General features: G+C 52.3%; 1 protein-coding gene across 2 annotated transcripts in view; it reads right to left on the bottom strand.

Annotated features, from left to right (window-relative positions):
* Positions 1 to 20120, bottom strand: part of pgap2 (post-GPI attachment to proteins 2) — a 78851-nt gene extending 58731 nt beyond the window's left edge. For both annotated transcript variants that reach the window (XM_072477520.1, XM_072477521.1), the window contains exons 1-2: positions 19961 to 20120; positions 15224 to 15389 (exon numbers count right to left, since the gene is read on the bottom strand). In XM_072477520.1, the coding sequence (XP_072333621.1) occupies positions 15224 to 15389; positions 19961 to 19971 (177 nt within the window). In that variant the 5' untranslated portion in view covers positions 19972 to 20120. The remainder of the gene's footprint in view (positions 1 to 15223; positions 15390 to 19960) is intronic.
* Between the last annotated feature and the right edge of the window lie 4135 nt (positions 20121 to 24255).

Raw genomic sequence — 24255 nt, 5'->3', positions numbered from 1 at the left:
AAAAATGCAGCCCCACTGCGCATGCGCGCCGAAGATCGGGCATGAGTGCGCAGTGCGGCCAAACTTTTTTAAATCTGTTCCTGGCCATTTTGAAGGCCGCTCGCAGTCGGCATCATTAAAAGCCGGCTGCGGCGGCTGTTGCGTGTGCATTTACACGATTGGGAGCGTCGCGTCGGACGGCTCTGCGACCCCACCCGCGGGTCGCGCTCCCCCCTCCCCCGAGTTTGACAATGCCTGTTCTCTAAGGAATCCTCAAACACAACACTAAAGGACACTAAAGCTGGGCGAAAAGTGAGAGAGAAACATTCAAACTCATCGACTGTAAACGGGCAGCATTCAAAACCGTTTTTAAAAATAAATTTAGAGTACCCAATTCATTTTTTCCAATTAAGGGGCAATTTAGCGTGGCCAATCCACCTACCCTGCACATCTTTGGGTTGTGGGGGCGAAACCCACGCAGACATGGGGAGAATGTGCAAACTCCACACGGACAGTGACCCAGAGCCAGGATCGAACCTGGGACCCTGGCGCCATGAGGGAGCGGGGCTAACCACTGTGCAACCTGTGCTGTCCTGACAGCATTCCAAACCTGGCAACATGCTCCAAACTCCAGAGAAAAGAAGCTTCCTCAGCAAATAGCCAAGGCTGAAGCTCATGGAAGAAACTCCAATTTGAGGGGCATATGCTGGCAGAGAGTGAAGGAAATTAAACATATATGAATCACACGCCTTTATCAAATCAACCAAAAAGATCTATGGACCTGGAGACCCTGCCACAATATACACCTGTACCTGGAGGCGCAGCCACAATATACACCTGTACCTGGAGACCTAGCCACAATATACACCTGTACCTGGAGAGCCTGCTACAATATACACCGGCACCTGGAGATCCTGCCACAATATACACCTGTACCTGGAGACGCAGCCACAATATACACCTGTACCTGGAGACCCAGCCACAATATACACCTGTACCTGGAGACGCAGCCACAATATACACCTGTACCTGGAGACCCAGCCACAATATACACCTGTACCTGGAGACCCTGCCACAATATACACCTGTACCTGGAGACGCAGCCACAATAAACACCTGTACCTGGAGACCCTGCCACAATATACACGTGTGCCTGGAGACCCAGTCACAATATACACCTGTACCTGGAGACTCAGCCACAATATACACCTCTGCCTGGAGACCCAGCCACAATATACACCTGTACCTGGAGACCCAGCCACAATATACACCTGTACCTGGAGACCCTGCCACAATATACACCTGTACCTGGAGACGCAGCCACAATAAACACCTGTACCTGGAGACCCTGCCACAATATACACCTGTACCTGGAGACTCAGCCACAATATACACCTGTACCTGGAGACTCAGCCACAATATACACCACTGCCTGGGGACCCTGCCACAGTATACACCTGTACCTGCTGGAGATCCTGCCACAATATACACCTGTACCTGGAGACCCAGCCACAATATACACCTGTACCTGGAGAGCCTGCCACAATATACACCTTTACCTGGAGACCCAGCCACAATATACACCTGTACATGCTGGAGACCCTGCCACAAGATACACCTGTACCTGCTGGAGAGCCTGCCACAATATACACCTGTACCTGGAGATCCAGCCACAATATATATACACCTGTACATGCTGGAGATCCTGCCACGATATACACCTGTACCTGGCGAGCCTGCCACAATATACACCTGTTCCTGGAGCCCCTGCCACAATATACATATGTACCTGGAGACCCAGCCACAATATACACCTGTACCTGGCGAGCCTGCCACAATATACACTTGTACTTGGAGACCCTACCACAATATACACGTGTACCTGGAGACCCTGCCACAACATACACCGTACCTGCTAGAGCCCCGGCCACAATACACACCTGTACCTGGAGAGCCTGCAACAATATACACCTGTACCTGCTGGAGATCCTGCCATGATATACACCTGTACCTGGAGACCCAGCCACTATATACACCTGTACCTGGAGATCCTGCCACGATATACACCTGTACCTGGAGATCCTGCCACAATATACACCTGTACCTGGCGAGCCTGCCACAATATACACTTGTACTTGGAGACCCTACCACAATATACACGTGTGCCTGGAGACCCAGTCACAATATACACCTGTACCTGGAGAGCCTACGACAATATACACCTGTACCTGGAGACCCAGCCACAAAATACACCTGTACCTGGAGAGCCTACCACAATATGCACCTGTACCTGGAGACCCAGCCACAATATACACCTGTACCTGGAGACCCTGCCACAATATACACCTGTACCTGCTGGAGATCCTGCCACGATATACACCTGTACCTGGCGAGCCTGCCACAATATACACCAGTACCTGGAGACCCAGCCACAATATACACCTGTACCTGGAGGCCCTGCCACAATATACACCGTACTTGCCAAAGCCCCTGCCACAATACACACCTGTACCTGCTGGAGATCCTGCCACAATATAAACCTGTACCTGGAGACCCAGCCACAATATACACCTGTACCTGGAGACCCTGCCACAATATGCACCTGTACCTGGAGACCCAGCCACAATATACACCTGTACCTGGAGAGCCGGCCACAATATACACCTGTACCTGGATACCCAGCCACAATATACACCTGTACATGCTGGAGATCCTGCCACGATATACACCTGTACCTGGCGAGCCTGCCACAATATACACCTGTACCTGGAGACCCAGCCACAATATACACCTGTACCTGGAGGGCCTACCACAATATACACCTGTACCTGGAGACCCAGCCACAATACACACCTGTACCTGGAGAGTCTGCCACAATATACACCTGTACCTGGAGATCCTGCCACGATATACACCTGTACCTGGCGAGCCTGCCACAATATACACTTGTACCTGGAGACCCTGCCACAATATACACATGTACCTGCAGACCCAGCCACAATATACACCTGTACCTGGAGGCCCTGCCACAATATACACCGTACCTGCCAAAGCCCCTGCCACAATACACACCTGTACCTGCTGGAGATCCTGCCACAATATAAACCTGTACCTGGAGACCCAGCCACAATATACACCTGTACTTGGATGCCCAGACACAATTTACACCTGTACCTGGAGACCCTGCCACAATATGCACCTGTACCTGGAGACCCTGCCACAATTTACACCTGTACCTGGAGACCCTGCCACAATATACACCTGTACCTGGACACCCAGCCACAATATACACCTGTACATGCCGGAGACCCTGCCACAATATACACCTGTACCTGCTGGAGAGCCTGCCACAATATACACCTGTACCTGGAGACCCAGCCACAATATACACCTGTACATGCTGGAGATCCTGCCACAATATACACATGTACCTGGAGACCCAGCTACAATATACACCTGTACCTGGAGAGCCTACCACAATATACACCTGTAGCTGCAGACCCTGCCACAATATACACCGTACCTGCTAGAGCCCCGGCCACAATACACACCTGTACCTGGAGAGCCTGCCACAATATACACCTGTACCTGGAGGTCCTGCCACAATATACACCTGTACCTGGCTAGCCTGCCACAATATACACTTGTACCTGGAGACCCTGCCACAATATACACGTGTGCCTGGAGACCCAGTCACAATATGCACCTGTTCCTGGAGTCCCTGCCACAGTATACACGTGTACCTGGAGACCCTGCCACAATATACACCGTACCTGTCAAAGCCCCTGCCACACACCTGTACCTGCTGGAGATCCTGCCACAATATACACGTGCGCCTGGAGACCCAGTCACAATATACACCTGTCCCTGCTGGAGATCCTGCCACAATATACACCTGTACCTGGAGACCCAGCCACAATATACACCTGTACCTGGAGAGCCTGCCGCAATATACACCTGTACAGGGAGAGCCTGCCACAATATACACGTGTGCCTGGAGACCCAGTCACAATATACACCTGTTCCTGGAGCCCCTGCCACAATACACACCTGTACCTGGAGACCCAGTCACAATATACACCTGTTCCTGGAGCCCCTGCCACAATACACACCTGTACCTGGAGAGCCTGCCACAATATACACCTGTACCTGGAGATCCTGCCACGATATACACCTGTACCTGGAGACCCAGCCACAATACACACCTGTACCTGGAGAGCCTGCCACAATATACACCTGTACCTGGAGATCCTGCCACGATATACACCTGTACCTGAAGAGCCTGCCACAATAAACACCTGTACCTGGAGACCCTGCCACAATACACACCTGTACCTGGAGAGCCTGCCACAATATACACCTGTGCCTGGAGATCCTGCCACGATATACACCTGTACCTGTCGAGCCTGCCACAATATACACCAGTACCTGGAGACCCAGCCACAATATACACGTGTACCTGGAGACCCAGCCACAATATACACCTGTACCTGGAGACCCTGCCACAATATACACCGTACCTGCCAAAGCCCCTGCCACAATACACACCTGTACCTGCTGGAGATCCTGCCACAATATAAACCTGTACCTGGAGACCCAGCCACAATATACACCTGTACCTGGAGACCCAGCCACAATATACACCTGCACCTGGAGACCCAGCCACAATATGCACCTGTACCTGGAGACCCAGCCACAATATACACCTGTGCCTGGAGACCCTGCAACAATATACACCTGTACCTGCTGGAGATCCTGCCACAATATACACCTGTACCTGGAGACCCAGCCACAATATATACCTGTATCTGGAGAGCCGGCCATAATATACACCTGTACCTGGAGACCCAGCCATAATATACACCTGTAAATGCTGGAGACCCTGCCACAATATCCACCTGTACCTGCTGGAGAGCCTGCCACAATATACACCTGTACCTGGAGACCCAGCCACAATATACACATGTACCTGCAGACCCAGCCACAATATACACCTGTACCTGGAGGCCCTGCCACAATATACACCGTACCTGCCAAAGCCCCTGCCACAATACACACCTGTACCTGCTGGAGATCCTGCCACAATATAAACCTGTACCTGGAGACCCAGCCACAATATACACCTGTACTTGGATGCCCAGACACAATTTACACCTGTACCTGGAGACCCTGCCACAATATGCACCTGTACCTGGAGACCCTGCCACAATTTACACCTGTACCTGGAGACCCTGCCACAATATACACCTGTACCTGGACACCCAGCCACAATATACACCTGTACATGCCGGAGACCCTGCCACAATATACACCTGTACCTGCTGGAGAGCCTGCCACAATATACACCTGTACCTGGAGACCCAGCCACAATATACACCTGTACATGCTGGAGATCCTGCCACAATATACACATGTACCTGGAGACCCAGCTACAATATACACCTGTACCTGGAGAGCCTACCACAATATACACCTGTAGCTGCAGACCCTGCCACAATATACACCGTACCTGCTAGAGCCCCGGCCACAATACACACCTGTACCTGGAGAGCCTGCCACAATATACACCTGTGCCTGGAGATCCTGCCACAATATACACCTGTACCTGGCTAGCCTGCCACAATATACACTTGTACCTGGAGACCCTGCCACAATATACACGTGTACCTGGAGACCCAGCCACAATATACACCTGTACCTGGAGACCCTGCCACAATATACACCGTACCTGCCAAAGCCCCTGCCACAATACACACCTGTACCTGCTGGAGATCCTGCCACAATATAAACCTGTACCTGGAGACCCAGCCACAATATACACCTGTACCTGGAGACCCAGCCACAATATGCACCTGTACCTGGAGACCCAGCCACAATATACACCTGTGCCTGGAGACCCTGCAACAATATACACCTGTACCTGCTGGAGATCCTGCCACAATATACACCTGTACCTGGAGACCCAGCCACAATATATACCTGTATCTGGAGAGCCGGCCATAATATACACCTGTACCTGGAGACCCAGCCATAATATACACCTGTAAATGCTGGAGACCCTGCCACAATATCCACCTGTACCTGCTGGAGAGCCTGCCACAATATACACCTGTACCTGGAGACCCAGCCACAATATACACCTGTACATGCTGGAGATCCTGCCACGATATACACCTGTACCTAGCGAGCCTGCCACAATATACACCTGTACCTGGAGTCCCTGCCACAATATACACGTGCACCTTGAGACCCAGCCACAATATACACCTGTACCTGGAGAGCCTACCACAATACACACCTGTACCTGGAGACCCTGCCACAATATACACCGTACCTGCCAAAGCCCCTGCCACACACCTGTACCTGCTGGAGATCCTGCCACAATATACACGTGTACCTGGAGACCCAGCCACAATATACACCTGTACCTGGAGAGCCTGCCACAATATACACCTGTACCTGGAGACCCAGCCACAATATACACCTGTACATGCTGGAGACCCTGGCACAATATACACCTGTACCTGCTGGCGAGCCTGCCACAATATACACCTGTACCTGGAGACCCAGCCACAATATACACCTGTACATGCTGGAGATCCTGCCATGATATACACCTGTACCTGGCGAGCCTGCCACAATATACACCTGTACCTGGAGACCCTGCCACAATATACACGTGTGCCTCGAGACCCAGTCACAATATACACCAGTTCCTGGAGCCCCTGCCACAATATACACGTGTACCTGGAGACACAGCCACAATATACACCTGTACCTGGAGAGCCTACCACAATATACACGTGTACCTGGAGACCCTGCCACAATATGCACCTGTACCTGGAGACCCAGCCACAATATACACCTGTGCCTGGAGACCCTGCAACAATATACACCTGTACCTGCTGGAGATCCTGCCACAATATACACCTGCACCTGGAGACCCAGCCACAATATATACCTGTATCTGGAGAGCCAGCCATAATATACACCTGTACCTGGAGACCCAGCCATAATATACACCTGTAAATGCTGGAGACCCTGCCACAATATCCACCTGTACCTGCTGGAGAGCCTGCCACAATATACACCTGTACCTGGAGACCCAGCCACAATATACACCTGTACATGCTGGAGAGCCTGCCACAATATACACCTGTACCTGCTGGAGATCCTGCCACGATATACACCAGTACCTGGCAAGCCTGCCACAATATACACGTGTACCTGGAGACCGGGCCACAATATACACCGTACCTGCCAGAGACCCAGCCACAATATGCACCTGCTCCTGGAGACCCTGCCACAATATACACCTGTACCTGGAGGCCCAGACACTACTTACACCTGTACCTGGAGACCCTGCCACAATATACATCAGTACCTGGAGAGCCTGCCACAATCTGCACCTGTACCTGGAAACCATGCCACAATATACACCTGCACCTGGAGACCCAGCCACAAAATACACCTGTACCTGGCGATCCTGCCACAATATACATCTGTACCTGGAGAGCCTGCCACAATATACACCTGTACCTGGAGACCCAGCCACAAAATACAGCTGTACCTGGAGAGCCTACCACAATATACACCTGTACCTGGAGACCCTGCCACAATATACACCTGTACCTGGAGTCCCTGCCACAATATACACCTTTACCTGGAGACCCTGCCACAATATACACCTGTACCTGGAGTCCCTGCCACAATATACACCTGTACCTGGAGACCCAGCCACACTATACACCTGTACCCGGAGATCCTGCCACAATATACATCTGTCCCGGGAGAGCCTGCCACAATATACACGTGTGCCTGGAGACCCAGTCACAATATACACCTGTTCCTGGAGCCCCTGCCACAATATACACGTGTACCTGGAGACCCAGCCACAATATACACCTGTACCTGGAGACAAAGCCACAATATACACCTGTACCTGGAGAGCCTGCCACAATATACACCTGTACCTGCTGGAGATCCTGCGACGATATACACCTGTACCTGGAGCCCCTGCCACAATACACACCTGTACTGGAGAGCCTGCCACAACATACACCTGTACCTGGAGACCCAGTCACAATATACACCTGTACCTGCTGGAGATCCTTCCACGATATACACCTGTACCTGGCGAGCCTGCCACAATATACACGTGTGCCTGCAGACCCAGTCACAATATACACCTGTACCTGCTGGAGATCCTGCCACAATATAAACCTGTACCTGGAGACCCAGCCACAATATACACCTGCACCTGGAGCCCCTGCCACAATATACACCTGTACCTGGAGACCCAGTCACAATATACACCTGTACCTGCTGGAGATCCTTCCACGATATACACCTGTACCTGGCGAGCCTGCCACAATATACACGTGTACCTGGAGACCCAGCCACAATATACACCTGTACCTGGAGACCCTGCCACAATATACACCGTACCTGCCAGAGACCCAGCCACAATATGCACCTGCTCGTGGAGATCCTGCCACAATATACATCTGTACCTGGAGACCTAGCCACAATATACACCTGTACCTGGAGACCCAGCCAGAATATACACCTGTACCTGGAGACCCTGCCACAATATACACCGTACCTGCCAAAGCACCTGCCACAATACACACCTGTACCTGCTGGAGATCCTACCACAATATAAACCTGTACCTGGAGACCCAGCCACAATATACACCTGTACCTGGAGCCCCTGCCACAATATACACCTGTACCTGGAGACCCAGCCACAATATACACCTGTACCTGGAGCCCCTGCCACAATACACACCTGTACCTGGAGAGCCTGTTACAATATACACCTGTACCTGCTGGAGATCCTGCCACGATATACACCTGTACCTGGTGAGCCTGCCACAATATACACCAGTACCTGGAGACCCTGCCACAATATACACGTGTGCCTGGAGACCCAGCCACAATACACACCTGTACCTGGAGAGGCTGCCACAATATACACCTGTACCTGCTGGAGATCCTTCCACGATATACACCTGTACCTGGCGAGCCTGCCACAATATACACCTGTTCCTGGAGCGCCTACCACAATATACACGTGTACAAAGAACAACAAAGAACAAAGAAATGTACAGCACAGGAACAGGCCCTTCGGCCCTCCAAGCCCGTGCCGACCATACTGCCCGACTAAACTACAATCTTCTACACTTCCTGGGTCCGTATCCTTCTATTCCCATCCTATTCATGTATTTGTCAAGATGCCCCTTAAATGTCCCTATCGTCCCTGCTTCCACTACCTCCTCCGGTAGTGAGTTCCAGGCACCCACTACCCTTTGCGTAAAAAACTTGCCTCGTACATCTACTCTAAACTTTGCCCCTCTCACCTTAAACCTATGCCCCCTAGTAATTGACCCCTCTACCCTGGGGAAAAGCCTCTGACTATCCACTCTGTCTATGCCCCTCATAATTTTGTATACCTCTATCAGGTCGCCCCTCAACCTCCTTCGTTCCAGTGAGAACAAACCGAGTTTATTCAATCGCTCCTCATAGCTTATGCCCTCCATACCAGGCAACATTCTGGTAAATCTCTTCTGCACCCTCTCTAAAGCCTCCACATCCTTCTGGTAGTGTGGCGACCAGAATTGAACACTATACTCCAAGTGTGGCCTAACTAAGGTTCTATACAGCTGCAACATGACTTGCCAATTCTTATACTCAATGCCCCGGCCAATGAAGGCAAGCATGCCGTATGCCTTCTTGACTACCTTCTCCACCTGTGTTGCCCCTTTCAATGACCTGTGGACCTGTACTCCTAGATCTCTTTGACTTTCAATACTCTTGAGGGTTCTACCATTCACTGTATATTCCCTACCTGCATTAGCCCTTCCAAAATGCATTACCTCACATTTGTCCGGATTAAACTCCATCTGCCATCTCTCCGCCCAAGTCTCCAGACAATCTAAATCCTGCTGTATCCTCAGACAGTCCTCATCGCTATCCGCAATTCCACCAACCTTTGTGTCGTCTGCAAACTTACTAATCAGACCAGTTACATTTTCCTCCAAATCATTTATATATACTACAAAGAGCAAAGGTCCCAGCACTGACCCCTGTGGAACACCACTGGTCACAGCCCTCCAATTAGAAAAGCATCCCTCCATTGCTACCCTCTGCCTTCTATGGCCTAGCCAGTTCAGTATCCACCTTGCCAGTTCACCCCTGATCCCGTGTGACTTCACCTTTTGTACTAGTCTACCATGAGGGACCTTGTCAAAGGCCTTACTGAAGTCCATATAGACAACATCTACTGCCCTACCTGCATCAATCATCTTAGTGACCTCCTCGAAAAACTCTATCAAGTTAGTGAGACACGACCTCCCCTTCACAAAACCATGCTGCCTCTCACTAATACGTCCATTTGCTTCCAAATGGGAGTAGATCCTGTCTCGAAGAATTCTCTCCAGTAATTTCCCTACCACTGAAGTAAGGCTCACCGGCCTGTAGTTCCCGGGATTATCCTTGCTACCCTTCTTAAACAGAGGAACAACATTGGCTATTCTGGAGACCCAGCCACAATATACACCTGTACCTGGAGACCCTGCCACAATATACACCGTACCTGCCAGAGACCCAGCCACAATATGCACCTGCTCGTGGAGACACTGCCACAATATACACCTGTACCTGGAGACCCTGCCACAATATACACCTGTACCTGGAGAGCCTGCTACAATATACACCGTACCTGGAGACCCAGCCACAATATACACCTGTACCTGGAGATCCTGCCACAATATACATCTGTACCTGGAGACCCAGCCACAATATACACCTGTACCTGGAGAGCCTGCTACAATATACAACTGTACCTGGAGACCCTGCCACAATATACACCTGTACCTGGAGAGCCTGCCACAATATACACCTTTACCTGGAGACCTAGCCACAATATACACCTGTACCTGGACCCCCTGCCACAATATACACCTGTTTGTGTGGAGTTTGCACTTTTGCCTCGTGCCTGCGTGGTTTTCCTCCGGATGCTCCAGTTTCCTCCCACAGTCCAAAGATGTGCAAGTTAGGCCTATTAGCCGTGCTAAATTGCCCCTTAGTTTCCAAAGATGTCTGGTTTAGGTCGGGTTATGGGTTTACAGGGATAGGGCGGGGGGGGGTGGGTATGTGTGCGGTGCTCTGTCAGGGGTCAGTGCAGACTCGATGACCTGAATGGCCTCCTTCTGAGCTGGAAGAATTGTATGATTCTACGTTAAATTCCAAAGTGACCTTAGAGACGTCATAATGATGACATCTTCAAGAAAGGAGACAAGCCAAACTGTACAGGGCCATAGCATTACTCAGAGGTACTGGCAAAGTCCTAGCGAGATTACTACTAAATCCCCTCTCGCCATTTGCAGAGATCATCCTTTCAGATTGCCAGTGCAGCTTGCGACCAGCCAGAGGAACGTTAGGACCACAGTAAACACTAATTGCTGAGCAGACCAAACCCCAGAGGGAAGCTTGGCTCATGAGCCTTACCCCTTTTATTGTTTTCTGAAAACGAGAAGAAAAAGAGTTCTCCCTGGTATCTTGGACAACATTCATCCCTCAACCAACATCATTAAAATCAAATCAGCTGATCGTTATCACAGTGCTTTTTGTGGAATCTTGCTGTGCGCTATTTGGCTGTTGCATTCTTTGCATCACAACAGTAACTCGACTTCAAGAAGTTCCTCATTGGGTGCAAAGTGTTTATGATGTCCCGGGATTGTGAAAGACTAATTTCTCTTCAGGTGACCTGGTTTAGAATTTATGGAAGGGTTTATTAGGGTTGTGATGAACGGAGGAATTTCAGATGTATTGTATTGTAAGTATTTGGTCCCTTAAGGATTAAAAGCCTCACGGTACCGAGGTCCCAGGTTCAATCCCGGCCCAACGTCACTGTCCGTGTGGAGTTTGCATATTCTCCCCGTGTCTGTACCCAAAGATGTGCAGCGTAGGGGGGATTGGACATGCTAAATTGTCCCTTAATTGGGAAAAGATGAATTGGGCACTTTAAATTTGAATTTTTTTAAATAAAAGGGTTAAAATGCTGGGTTAGTGGGTTTGCAACTGCTGCAGTAGTGTTTTTAAATAACCCTGGTTTTAAAGGTTTTGGGAGCCAGTGGTACAATTTAAGCATTGTAAAAGCTTGGGCTAATGGAGTTTGGTTTGGATTAAGGGGGTTCCCTGTGGAGTTAATTAGAGTTCAGCTTGGTAAGTGGAGGTGTGAGTAGAAGTCAACCATCTTCCCTCACTGCAGTTCAGTTCAAGATTTGTCTGCAGACAGATTAGCAGTTTATTTCCAAGCAGCTCAGAATTGTGTGGCTGGAAGGTGAGCTGAAACAAGCTGAGGAACAGTTTGTGAATGAACACAGGCAGAGTTCCTGCATGGGTCTTTCCTTTAAAACAGTCTCAAAGAACATCTCTGTAAAGTAAGTATTCCTGAGTACTAACTATTTGAAAGTGGATTGGGATCTGAGATGGTTTTGTTGTTTGAGTGGGAATAAAGATAGCAGTTAAGGGTTATTGTGTCACTGTATTGATTAGCAATGTTTATGGGGCAATTGTCAGCTATTTGCTTGTGTGATGTTTTAGATATTTCAATACTGTGTTAGTAATAAAGTTTGTTTGAATTTACCATACCCCTATTTGTGTGTGAAATTACTCCTGGAGTGAGTTATTCTTTTCTCTCAGTCTTACACAATCAAAATGAAACATAGAGGTTTCTGCCCAATATCCTCGACACTGTTGCGGTCTGGTCTGGGATTATAATAGGATAAACAAAGGAAAGATGTTTCTGGAACTAGGGGCCACCAATATCGGACAGTCGCAAATAAATCCAATCGAGAATTCAGGAGAAATGTCTTTACCCAGAGAGTGAGGAGAATGTGGAACTCGCACCCACAGCAAGTGGGGAGAATGTGGGACTCGCTCCCATGGGGAGTGGGGAGAATGTGGAACTCGCTCCCACGGGGAGTGGGGAGAATGTGGAACTCGCTCCCACGGGGAGTGGGGAGAATGTGGAACTCGCTCCCACGGGGAGTGGGGAGAATGTGGAACTCGCTCCCACGGGGAGTGGGGAGAACGTGGGACTCGTTCCCACAGCAAGTGGGGAGAATGTGGGACTCGTTCCCATAGCAAGTGGGGAGAATGTGGGACTCGCTCCCACAGCAAGTGGGGAGAATGTGGGACTCGCTCCCACAGCAAGTGGGTAGAATGTGGGACTCGTTCCCATAGCAAGTGGGGAGAATGTGGGACTCGCTCCCACAGCAAGTGGGGAGAATGTGGGACTCGCTCCCACAGCAAGTGGGTAGAATGTGGGACTCGTTCCCATAGCAAGTGGGGAGAATGTGGGACTCGCTCCCACAGCAAGTGGGGAGAATGTGGGACTCGCTCCCACAGCAAGTGGGTAGAATGTGGGACTCGCTCCCACGGGGAGTGGGGAGAATGTGGAATTCGCTCCCACGGGGAGTGGGGGAGAATGCGGAACTCGCTCCCACAGGGAGTGGGGAGAATGCGGAACTCGCTCCCACAGGGAGTGGGGAGAATGCGGAATTGGCTCCCACAGGGAATGAGGAGAATGTGGGACTCGCTCCCACAGGGAGTGGGGAGAATGTGGGACTCGCTCCCAGAGGGAGTGGGGAGAATGTGGGACTCGCTCCCACAGGGAGTGGGGAGAATGTGGGACTCGCTCCCACAGGGAGTGGGGAGAATGCAGAATTGGCTCCCACAGGGAATGAGGAGAATGTGGGACTCGCTCCCACAGGGAGTGGGGAGAATGTGGGACTCGCTCCCACAGGGAGTGGGGAGAATGTGGGACTCGCTCCCACAGGGAGTGGGGAGAATGTGGGACTCGCTCCCACAGGGAGTGGGGAGAATGTGGGACTCGCTCCCACAGGGAGTGGGGAGAATGTGGGACTCGCTCCCACAGGGAGTGGGGAGAATGTGGGACTCGCTCCCACAGGGAGTGGGGAGAATGTGGGACTCGCTCCCACAGGGAGTGGGGAGAATGTGGGACTCGCTCCCACAGGGAGTGGGGAGAATGTGGGACTCGCTCCCACAGGGAGTGGGGAGAATGTGGGACTCGCTCCCACAGGGAGTGGGGAGAATGTGGGACTCGCTCCCACAGGGAGTGGGGAGAATGTGGGACTCACTCCCACAGGGAGTGGGGAGAATGTGGGACCCGCTCCCACAGGGAGTGGGGAGAATGTGGGACCCGCTCCCACAGGGAGTGGGGAGAATGTGGGACTCGCTCCCACAGGGAGTGGGGAGAATGTGGGACTCGCTCCCACAGGGAGTGGGGAGAATGTGGGACTCGCTCCCACAGGGAGTGGGGAGAATGTGGGACTCGCTCCCACAGGGAGTGGGGAGAATGTGGGACTCGCTCCCACAGGGAGTGGGGAGAATGTGGGACTCGCTCCCACAGGGAGTGGGGGAGAATGTGGGACTCGCTCCCACAGGGAGTGGGGGAGAATGTGGGACTCGCTCCCATAGGGAGTGGGGAGAATGTGGGACTCGCTCCCACATGGAGTGGGGAGAATGTGGAACTCGCTCCCACAGGGAGTGAGGAGAATGAGGGACTCGCTCCCACAGGGAGTGGGGAGTGTGTGGGACTCACTTCCACAGGGAGTGGGGAGTGTGTGGGGCTCGCTCCCACAGGGAGTGGGGAGTGTGTGGGACTCGCTTCCATAGGGTGTGGGGGGAATGTGGGACTCGCTCCCACAGGGTGGGGGGGGGGGGGGGGAGGGGAATGTGGAGCTCACTCCCACAGGGTGTGGTTGAGGTGAAGAATGTCGATATGGGGGAAGCTGGATAAACACGAGAAAGGAATTGAAGGATATGGTGATTGGGCGAGAAGGAGAGTTAATGGGAGGGGATTTGTGTACATCATAGTGCCAGTGTGGACCAGATGGGACGAATGGCCTGTTTCTGGGTTGTAAATAATATATAATTCTATGTAGTATAAACACTTGGGGCTGGATTCTCGGTCGGCAGGATCCTCCGCTTCGCTGGCAGCGCACTCACGCCCGCGGATTTCCCGACGGTGTGGGGGTGCCCACAACGAGAAACCCCATTGGTCAACCGCAGGGACAGAGAATCCCGTTTCCGTCGGGAGGCGCGCCGCTCCAGAAAATGGGTTCAGCGGGGGCGGAGAATCCAGCCCAAGTTTGTTCTTTCTCCAGTGCCCCAAGCGCACAATCATACAGACGCTGGTCCCATCGAGTCTCACCTGGCAGTGTGTCGCTGTCGTCTCCTCAAAGTTAAACAGCATCGACCAGACAATGCAGAAGAGGAAGCCAAAGAGCGGGCACATCACCGTGCTGACCGCCAAGGTTGTGAACCGGATTCTCAGCAGCACTGCCTCTTTATCCAGCGGCACGAACATGGGCAGCAGCCTAGAGATTGAAAGCAAAGCATTTCGAGCTCAGTGATCGGCAACAGAACTCCAGCAAGTCCCCCCTCGAAAGGCACGAGGCCAACACTCTGCAGTGTATCAGAGTGAGCTTTGCTGCTCGGATTTCTCCACCTGGACTTATTAGTTGGTCGCTCCTCTGAAAAATCGCTCCCTTAAAGATGCTACTGTAAATGCAAGCTGCCTTCTTATTCTTTATTAACAACAACAGGAACACGAAGCAGGCAGAAAATCGCAGGCTTCACAATTCAAAAGTAGGAAGGAACAGAAGAGGAGGAAGTTCATAGAAACACAGAACCCAGGTAAACTGAAGTTCCTCGTCCCTGGAACCATTCTCACCAATCTTTCTGCACCCTCTCTAATGCCCTTCCGAAAATGGGCTGCTTACTGGACGAATAACTTCCAAAATAAAAGCAAGAGGCAGGTGGAGCAAATATACAAGGTCAGGGATAGTTGGAAGCTCTGAAGAAGTCATCTGGACTCGGCACAACCACCGTTTTTCCTCCACCGATGCTGCCTGGCCTGCTGTGCGTTTCCGGCATTTTCTGTTTTTGTTTCATCACAATGTTGCCGGGTTTGTACTCAATAATGTCTGTATTTCCAAAGTCAGGCCACCCATCTGCTTCATTAACCCAAGTTGGGGGACGGCTTCACGAAAAGAGGGCTGGAGTTGCGGAATAAAATCGGAAGTGGAGAGTATAAATCGGGTTCATGAGAGAATGAAACGTGTTTAGGAACTTCAACCAATGTTTGACAGACTCACTTGCCCTCCTGTCGAAAAATACTACATGCCATTCAGAGGCTCCTGGAATCAGTTTTTCTTAACTAAAATGAATTTGGAAGTCAGCAACTAAAATATTACGCCTCTTGTCCTAATTACGCAACTGAGCCATCAAAACTCAACATTCCCTTCATATTGATATCAATATCTCAGGGGGGGGGGGTCACCACTGACCAGGAACTGAACTGGGCCAGCATCTGGAGGAGCGTGCGAGAGGAGATTGAAAACTGCATTAGAATATAGGAAGAAATCGGAGAGCGAACGTGGAGTTTGGAGCTCCTGAGGTGAAGTCAGGGTTCAAAGGTGACATGGGGCAAGCAGAAGCAGACTGATCGGGTAAGTATTTACTACTTTCATCGCTTAAAGTCTGTACAGTCTTTATTTTGTGATTTATTATTTGTAAGGGCTACATTTGGAGGGCAGCACAAGTGGATAGCACTGTGGCTTCACAGCGCCAGGGTCCCAGGTTCGATTCCTCGCTGGGTCACTGTCTGTGCGGAGTCTGCACGTTCTCCCCGTGTGTGCGTGGGTTTCCTCCGGGTGCTCCGGTTTCCTCCCACAGTCCAAAGATGCGCAGAGATTAGGTGGATTGGCCTTGCTAAATTGCCCTTAGTGTCCAAAAAAGGTTAGATGGGGTTACTGGGTTACAGGGATAGGGTGGAAGTGAGGGCTTAAGTGGGTCGGCGCAGACTCGATGGGCTGAATGGCCTCCTTCTGCACTGTATGTTCTACGTTCTGTAGTAACAAGGACCATCAAAGGGCCATAGAGTAATTGATATTATTTGATTTTAAGCATCTTCCAAAAGGTTCAATCTAAAGGGGTAAGTCAAGGCAGGAGAGCTCAAAGTCCTGGTGTGCTCCCCCTGTTCTATGTGGGAAGCCGGGTACATTTCCAGTGCCCAGGGCCGGCATGTGTGCAGGAATCGGCTCCAGCTGCAGCTCCTGGAAGCTCAGGTTTCTGAACTAGAGCAGCAGCTGGGGACACTGTGGAGCATCCGCAAGGTGGAGAGTATCATGGATAGTATGTATAGAGAGGTGGTCACACCACAGGCTGTGATTACCAGATAGAGCAAGAGGACTGGGCAGGCAGTGCAGGAAACGCCTGTGGCCATCCCCCTGCAAAATTACCACTTTGATGTTGTTGGGGGGGAAATGGCAGCTGGCACAAGTCAGGAGTGTGATTTGTTTATTTATTAACTTTTACGGGATGTGAGCTTCGCTGGCTAAACTAGCATTTATTGCCCATTGTTAATTCCCCTTCAGAAGGTGGTGGGGAGCTACCTTCTTGAATCGCTGCAGTCCATGTGGTGTAGGTACACCCACTGTGCTTTCAGGGAGGGAGTTCCAGGATTTTGACCCAGCGACAGTGAAGGATATATTTCCAAGTCAGAGTGCTAAATGACCTGGAAGGGGAACCTGCAGGTTGTGGGTTCCCAAGTGTCTGCTGCCCTTGTCCTTCTAGGTTGCAGGGATTGTGGGTTTGGGAGGTGCTGTTGAAGGAGCCTTAATGAATTGTTGCAGTGCATCTTCGAGATGCCGTACACATGGCTGCCACTGTGCACCAGTGGTGCAGGGAGTAATGTTTAAGGCAGTGGATGGAATGCCAATCCAATGAGCTGCTTTGCCCTGGATGGTGTTGAGCTTCATACAGAGAAACATAATAATAACAATAATAATAATCTTTTACTCTCACAAGTAGGCTTACATTAACACTGCAATTAAATTACTGTGAAAAGCCCCTAGTCGCCACATTCCAGCGCTGTTGACCTTGTTCTGCATTACAAACCAACTGTTTAGCCCAGTCAGCTATTCCGGCTCATACAATGAAAATAGAAGCAGGATGGGGCCATTCAGCCCTTCGATCTTGCTCCGCCATTCATTATGATCATGACTGATCATCAAGTTCAATACCCTGATCCCCCCCCCCATATCCCTTGATCCCTTTAGCCCCAAGAGCTTTATCTAATTCCTTCTTTAAATCACAATGTTTTGGTCTCAACTACTTTCTGTAGGAGTGAATTCCACAGATTCACCGCTCTCTGGGTGAAGAAATGTCTCCTCACCTCAGTCCTAAAAGGTTTACCCCTTTTCCTCAAACTATGACCCCTAGTTCTGGACTCCCCCACCATCGGGAACATTCTTTCTCAATCTATCCTGTCTAATCCTGCTAGAATTTTATACGTTTCGGTGAGATCCCCTCTCACTCTTCTAAACTCCAATGAATATAATCCTAACCGATTTAGTCTCTCCTCGTATGACAGTCCCGCCATCCCAGGAATCAGTCTGGTAAACCTTCGCTGCTCTCCCTCCACAGCAAGAACATTCTTCCTCGGATAAGGACACCAAAACTGCCCACAATACTCCAGGTGTGGCCTCACCAATGCCCTATACAAAACATCTCTATTCCCTATTCCATCTCTATACTCCAATCCTCTCACAATGAAGGCCAACATACCATTTGCCTTCTTTACTGCCTGCTGTACCTGCGCGCTTACTTTCAGCAACTAGTTTAAAATAATATGGCAGGGGATGGGTACCGGAGCGATAGGTCAGAAGGTGAAAAAACTGAGGGAGAACTAGGGAATAGGGTCAGTATGGCTCTGAGGAAGAGCAGACAGGGAGATGGTGCTGAAAACAGCGGGATTGGTGGCCTGAAGTGCATATGTTTTAATGCAAGAAGTATTACAGGTAAGGCAGATGAACTTAGAGCTTGGATTAGTACTTGGAACTATGATGTTGTTGCCATTACAGAGACCTGGTTGAGGGAAGGACAGGATTGGCAGTTAAACGTTTTAGGATTTAGATATTTCAGGCGGGATAGAGGGGGATGTAAAAGGGGTGGCGGAGTTGCACTACTGGTTAGGGAGAATATCACAGCTGTACTGTGGGAGGACAACTCAGAGGGCAGCGAGGCTATATGGGTAGAGATCGGGAATAAGTCACAATGTTGGGGGTTTACTACAGGCCACCCAACAGCCAGCGGGACATAGAGGAGCAGATAGGTCGACAGATTTTGGAAAGGAGTAAAAGCAACAGGGTTGTTGTGATGGGAGACTTTAACTTCCCCAATATTGACTGGGACTCACTTAGTGCTAGGGGCTTGGATAGGACAGAGTTTGTAAGGAGCATCCAGGAGGGCTTCTTAAAACAATATGTAGATAGTCGAACTAGGGAAGGGGCTGTACTGGACCTGGTATTGGGGAATGAGCCCGGCCAGGTGGTAGAAGTTTCAGTAGGGGAGCATTTCGGGAACAGTGACCACAATTCAGTAAGTTTTAAAGTACTGGTGGACAAGGATAAGAGTGGTCCTAGGGGGAATGCGCTAAATTGGGGGAAGGCTAAGTATAACAACATTAGGCAGGAACTGAAGAACCTAGATTGGGGGCGGATGTTTGAAGGTAAATCAACATCTGACATGTGGGAAGCTTTCAAACGTCAGTTGAAAGGAATTCAGGACCAGCATGTTCCTGTGCAGAAGAAGGATAAATACGGCAAATTTCAGGAACCTTGGATGACGAGTGATATTGTAGGCCTCGTCAAAAAGAAAAAGGAGGCATTTGTCAGGGCTAGAAGGCTGGGAACAGATGAAGCCTGTGTGGAATATAAGGATATATTTCGTTAACCCGTCCAAGTAATTAATGACGTGATGGGGCTGCATTCATCCAGTCAGGTGGAAAGTATTTCATCACACTCTGCAGTTTAATGGAACTCAGAACCGCTCACTGTCACCAAGACTAACAGTCAGAACAAGGAGCACAAACCCAGCCTCTTACCTCTCGCCCATCGCAAACTCCCCAACGGTGTATCACTCACAATGAATAAACTGAGCACAGAGACAGTCCAGCAGCAGTAAATCCTCCTCCAGCTGCCCAGACCGGGACTCTGACCCCCTCACCCGGGCACCCACCCCCTCACCCGGGCACGGACCCTCTCGCCCGGGCACGGACCCTCTCGCCCGGGCACGGACCCCCTCGCCCGGGCACGGACCCCCTCGCCCGGGCACGGACCCCCTCGCCCGGGCACGGACCCCCTCGCCCGGGCACGGACCCCCTCGCCCGGGCACGGACCCCTCGCCCGGGCACGGACCCCTCACCCGGGCACGGACCCCTCACCCGGGCACGGACCCCCTCACCCGGGCACGGACCCCTCACCCGGGCACGGACCCCTCACCCGGGCACGGACCCCTCACCCGGGCACGGACCCCCCCCCTCACCCGGGCACAGACCCCCCCTCACCCGGGCACGGACCCCCCCCCCTCACCCGGGCACGGACCCCCCCCCTCACCCGGGCACGGACCCCCCCCCTCACCCGGGCACGGACCCCCCCCCTCACCCGGGCACGGACCCCCCCCCCACCCGGGCACGGACCCCCCCTCACCCGGGCACGGACCCCCCCCTCACCCGGGCACGGACCCCCCCCCCTCACCCGGGCACGGACACCCCCCCCTCACCCGGGCACGGACACCCCCCCCCTCACCCGGGCACGGACCCCCCCTCACCCGGGCACGGACCCTCTCACTCGGCTCCCGCACCCTGGCCCCGATCCCCCGGCTCCCGCCCCCGGTGCCGGGCTGTAGGCCTAGCAGCAACACTGAAGCCTGGGGCTCGAGTTAAATTCACACCCAGGACTCGGGCCGAAGACGATCCGGGAACCGGAGCCCGAAAAACAGCCGAAATATAAACCGGAGCCCGGGGGGAGGGGCCAGAGAGAGGGTGTGGCCAGAGAGAGGGAGGGGCCAGAGAGAGGGTGTGGCCAGAGAGAGGGAGGGGCCAGAGAGAGGGTGTGGCCAGAGAGAGGGAGGGGCCAGAGAGAGGGGGTGGCCAGAGAGGAGACAGAGAAGGAGGGTCCTGAGAGGGGGAGGGGCCAGAGAGCGCGGGGACAGGGGCGGAGGGGCCAGAGAAGGAGGGGCCAGAGAGAGGGTGGGAACAGAGAGAGGGGGCGGGGCCAGAGAGAACTTGGGGCCAGAAGGGGTGTGGCCAGAGAGGAGAGGGGATAGAGAAGGGAGGGGCCAGAGAGAGGGAAGGGCCAGAGAGAGGAGGGGCCAGAGAGGAGAGGGGACAGAGAAGGAGGGGCCTGAGAGGGACGGGGCCAGAGAGAGTGGGGCCAGAGAGAGGTGTGGCCAGAGAGGAGAGGGGACAGAGAAGGGAGGGGCCAGAGAGAGGGAAGGGCCAGAGAGAGGTGTGGCCAGAGAGGAGAGGGGACAGAGAAGGGAGGGGCCAGAGAGAGGGAAGGGCCAGAGAGAGGTGTGGCCAGAGAGGAGAGGGGACAGAGAAGGAGGGGCCTGAGAGGGACGGGGCCAGAGAGAGTGGGGCCAGAGAGGGGGAGGGGCCAGAGAAGGAGGGGCCTGATAGGGAGACGGGCCAGAGAGACAGAGTGGGGCCAGAGAGGGAGGGGCCAGAGAGAGGGTGTGGCCAGAGAGGAGAGGGGACAGAGAAGGGAGGGGCCAGGGAGAGCAGGGACAGAGAAGGAAGGGCCAGTGAGGGGGAGGGCCCAGAGAGACATAGAGGGGCCAGAGAGTGGGCGGGGCCAGAGAGGGTGGGGACAGAGAGGGGGCGGGGCCAGAGAGAGGGTGTGGTCAGAGAGGAGCGGGGATAGAGAAGGGAGGGGCCAGAGAGTGGGGCCAGAGAGGGGGAGGGGCCAGAGAAGGAGGGGCCTGAGAGACAGAGGGGCCATAGGGATGGGCCAGAGAGGGGGCGGGGCCAGAGAGAACTTGGGGCCAGAGAGGGGGTGGGCCAGGGCCAGAGAGATGGCGGGGCCAGAGGGTGGCAGGGGCCAGAGAGAGAGGGAGGGGTCAGAGTGGGAGGTGCCAGAGAGGGGGAGAGGCCAGTGTGGTGGAGGGGCCAGAGGGAGGGAGGGGCCAGAGACAGGGTGGGGCCAGAGAGAGGAGGGGCCAGAGGGTGGGAGGGACCAGAGTGGGAGGCGCTATGAAGAAGGAGGGTAGGGCCAGAGGGAGGGATCAGAGGGGGGGGGCAGAGAGAGGGAGGGGCCAGAGAACGGGCAGGGCCAGAGAGAGGTTTCTGTATTGGGCAGCACTGTTATGGGCAATGTCTTTGTACGGGGCAGGACCACTAGTGGGCTATGCATCTATGTGGGTGGAATTGGTGCAGAGGGTGGGGTCTGTGCGGAGGGGGGTCTGTGCGGAGGATGGGGTCTGTGCGGAGGGTGGGGTCTGTGCGGAGGGTGGAGTCTGTGCTGAGGGTGGGGTCTATGCACAGTTTGGGGTCTGTGTGGAGGGTGGGGTCTGTGCGGAGGGTGGGGTCTGTGCAGAGGGTGGTGTCTGTAGAGTCTGTGCAGAGGTCTATGTTTACTTTATCAATCGCGTTTTGTATTTTATAAACCTCGATCAGATCCCCTCTCATCCTTCTAAATTCCAGTAAGTAGAAGCCCAGACTGTTTAATCTCTCCTCAAACGTCAACCCTTTCATCCCAGAATCAGTGAAGACAGCTCCTAGACAGGAGTCCGATTTTTTTTTTCCTCTTCAGGGGCCTATCCAATTCCCTTTTGAAAGCCACATTTACATGTTATCATACAGGACTGAAAGCAAGTGCAGTGATAACACATAAGAGACCACAATTATTATCCCACACAGTATGGGCAATAAAGATGCCAAGATGCAATGATCACACGCTGATCAATGATTACAAAATGCCTGGTGGATCTATTCTGGAGCAGTCAATAGGAGCTGGAGATTCTGAACACAAACTGTTTTTATGACAATGCCCAATAGACATGTGTGACATCAGCTTCTGACCAATCAAATTCTGAAGTGTAACAAAACCAGTATTGTGACATTACATACACCAATTGACCACCAAATGAATTCCTCCTCACAAAAGGGAAGAGAGCTGAAGACTCACTGCCTTGATTGTGAACACTCGGTGAGTTCAACTGACCATATGAATGTCAGACTTTTCCCCAGACGGTATCTCGTGAGGATGGTAGCCTTTTAAAAAGTAGGGATTAGATTTATGGGAAATCAGAGGGGCAGGTGGACATGGGAGCAAATGGACCTGCATTTCATCTGTGCTAAGGACGACAATGAGAGCGTGTTACATCTTGAGACAATGGCATTCTCAACAAGAGTTTCGGCCTCAAGCCTGTCCCCAATCACCCTTACCCGAACACTCTAACCCTCAACGTTATCTGTCCAATCATAGCCAGAGGATCTTTTGCAATGACTTCTCTTCTCACTTCCACACCATTATCTCTGGTGTCCTTGGCCCCCTCCTATTTTGATAATTCAACAGCCTGGAGTACAACAGGACCTCCATTTCATAGAACAACTGCAGGAAACCTAAGAGGCCATTTTCTTTGTCTGGGCGGCACGGTAGCACAGTGGTTAGCACTGTTGCTTCACAGCTCCAGGGTCCCAGGTTCGATTCCCGGCTTGGGTCACTATCTGTGTGGAGTCTGCACGTTCTCCCCGTGTCTGCGTGGGTTTCCTCCGGTTTCCTCCCACAAGTCCCGAAAGACGTGCTTGTTAGGTGAATTGGACATTCAGAATTCTCCGTATACCCGAACAGGTGCCATAATGTGGCAACTAGGGGCTTTTCACAATAACTTCATTGCAGTGTTATTGTAAGCCTACTGGTGACAATAAAGATTATTATTATTTCTCAACTACGTGCACCTCGGTGACACCATCTAAAGGTCAGTCAGTCGCATGTTGTCAATAATGCAAAGGTGGATGCACAACTCCAGAAAATAAATGGGCTGCAGGGCCATGCCAGACTTAAAATGCTGACCACCAGTGATCTGAGTAAAACACAGAGGAGCTGGATGGGCTGAATGGCCTACTACTCTGACTGTGTCCCAACAGGGGAGGAATTGCCCTTTTAAGAGGCGGGGCCGGCGCGGGTGACGTCATCGCGATTGACGCGCGTGCGTGGTAACAGGCGGGATTGTTTGAATCGACCAATCCAGAGTGGCAGGAGGGGCGGGACCTGCTCCCCTGGCCAATGGCAATGAGAGGCGCCTCTGATTGACGTGGGCATCTTCCAAAATGGCGGTGAAGCCGCAGCAATGTTTCCCGCCCATCCGGCTGGCCGTGTGCTGCCGGTTATTAGC

The sequence above is a fragment of the Scyliorhinus torazame genome, chromosome 15 (genome assembly GCF_047496885.1).
Source record: "Scyliorhinus torazame isolate Kashiwa2021f chromosome 15, sScyTor2.1, whole genome shotgun sequence".
NCBI lineage: Eukaryota > Metazoa > Chordata > Chondrichthyes > Carcharhiniformes > Scyliorhinidae > Scyliorhinus > Scyliorhinus torazame.
This window is presented reverse-complemented; position numbering and strand designations above follow the sequence as displayed.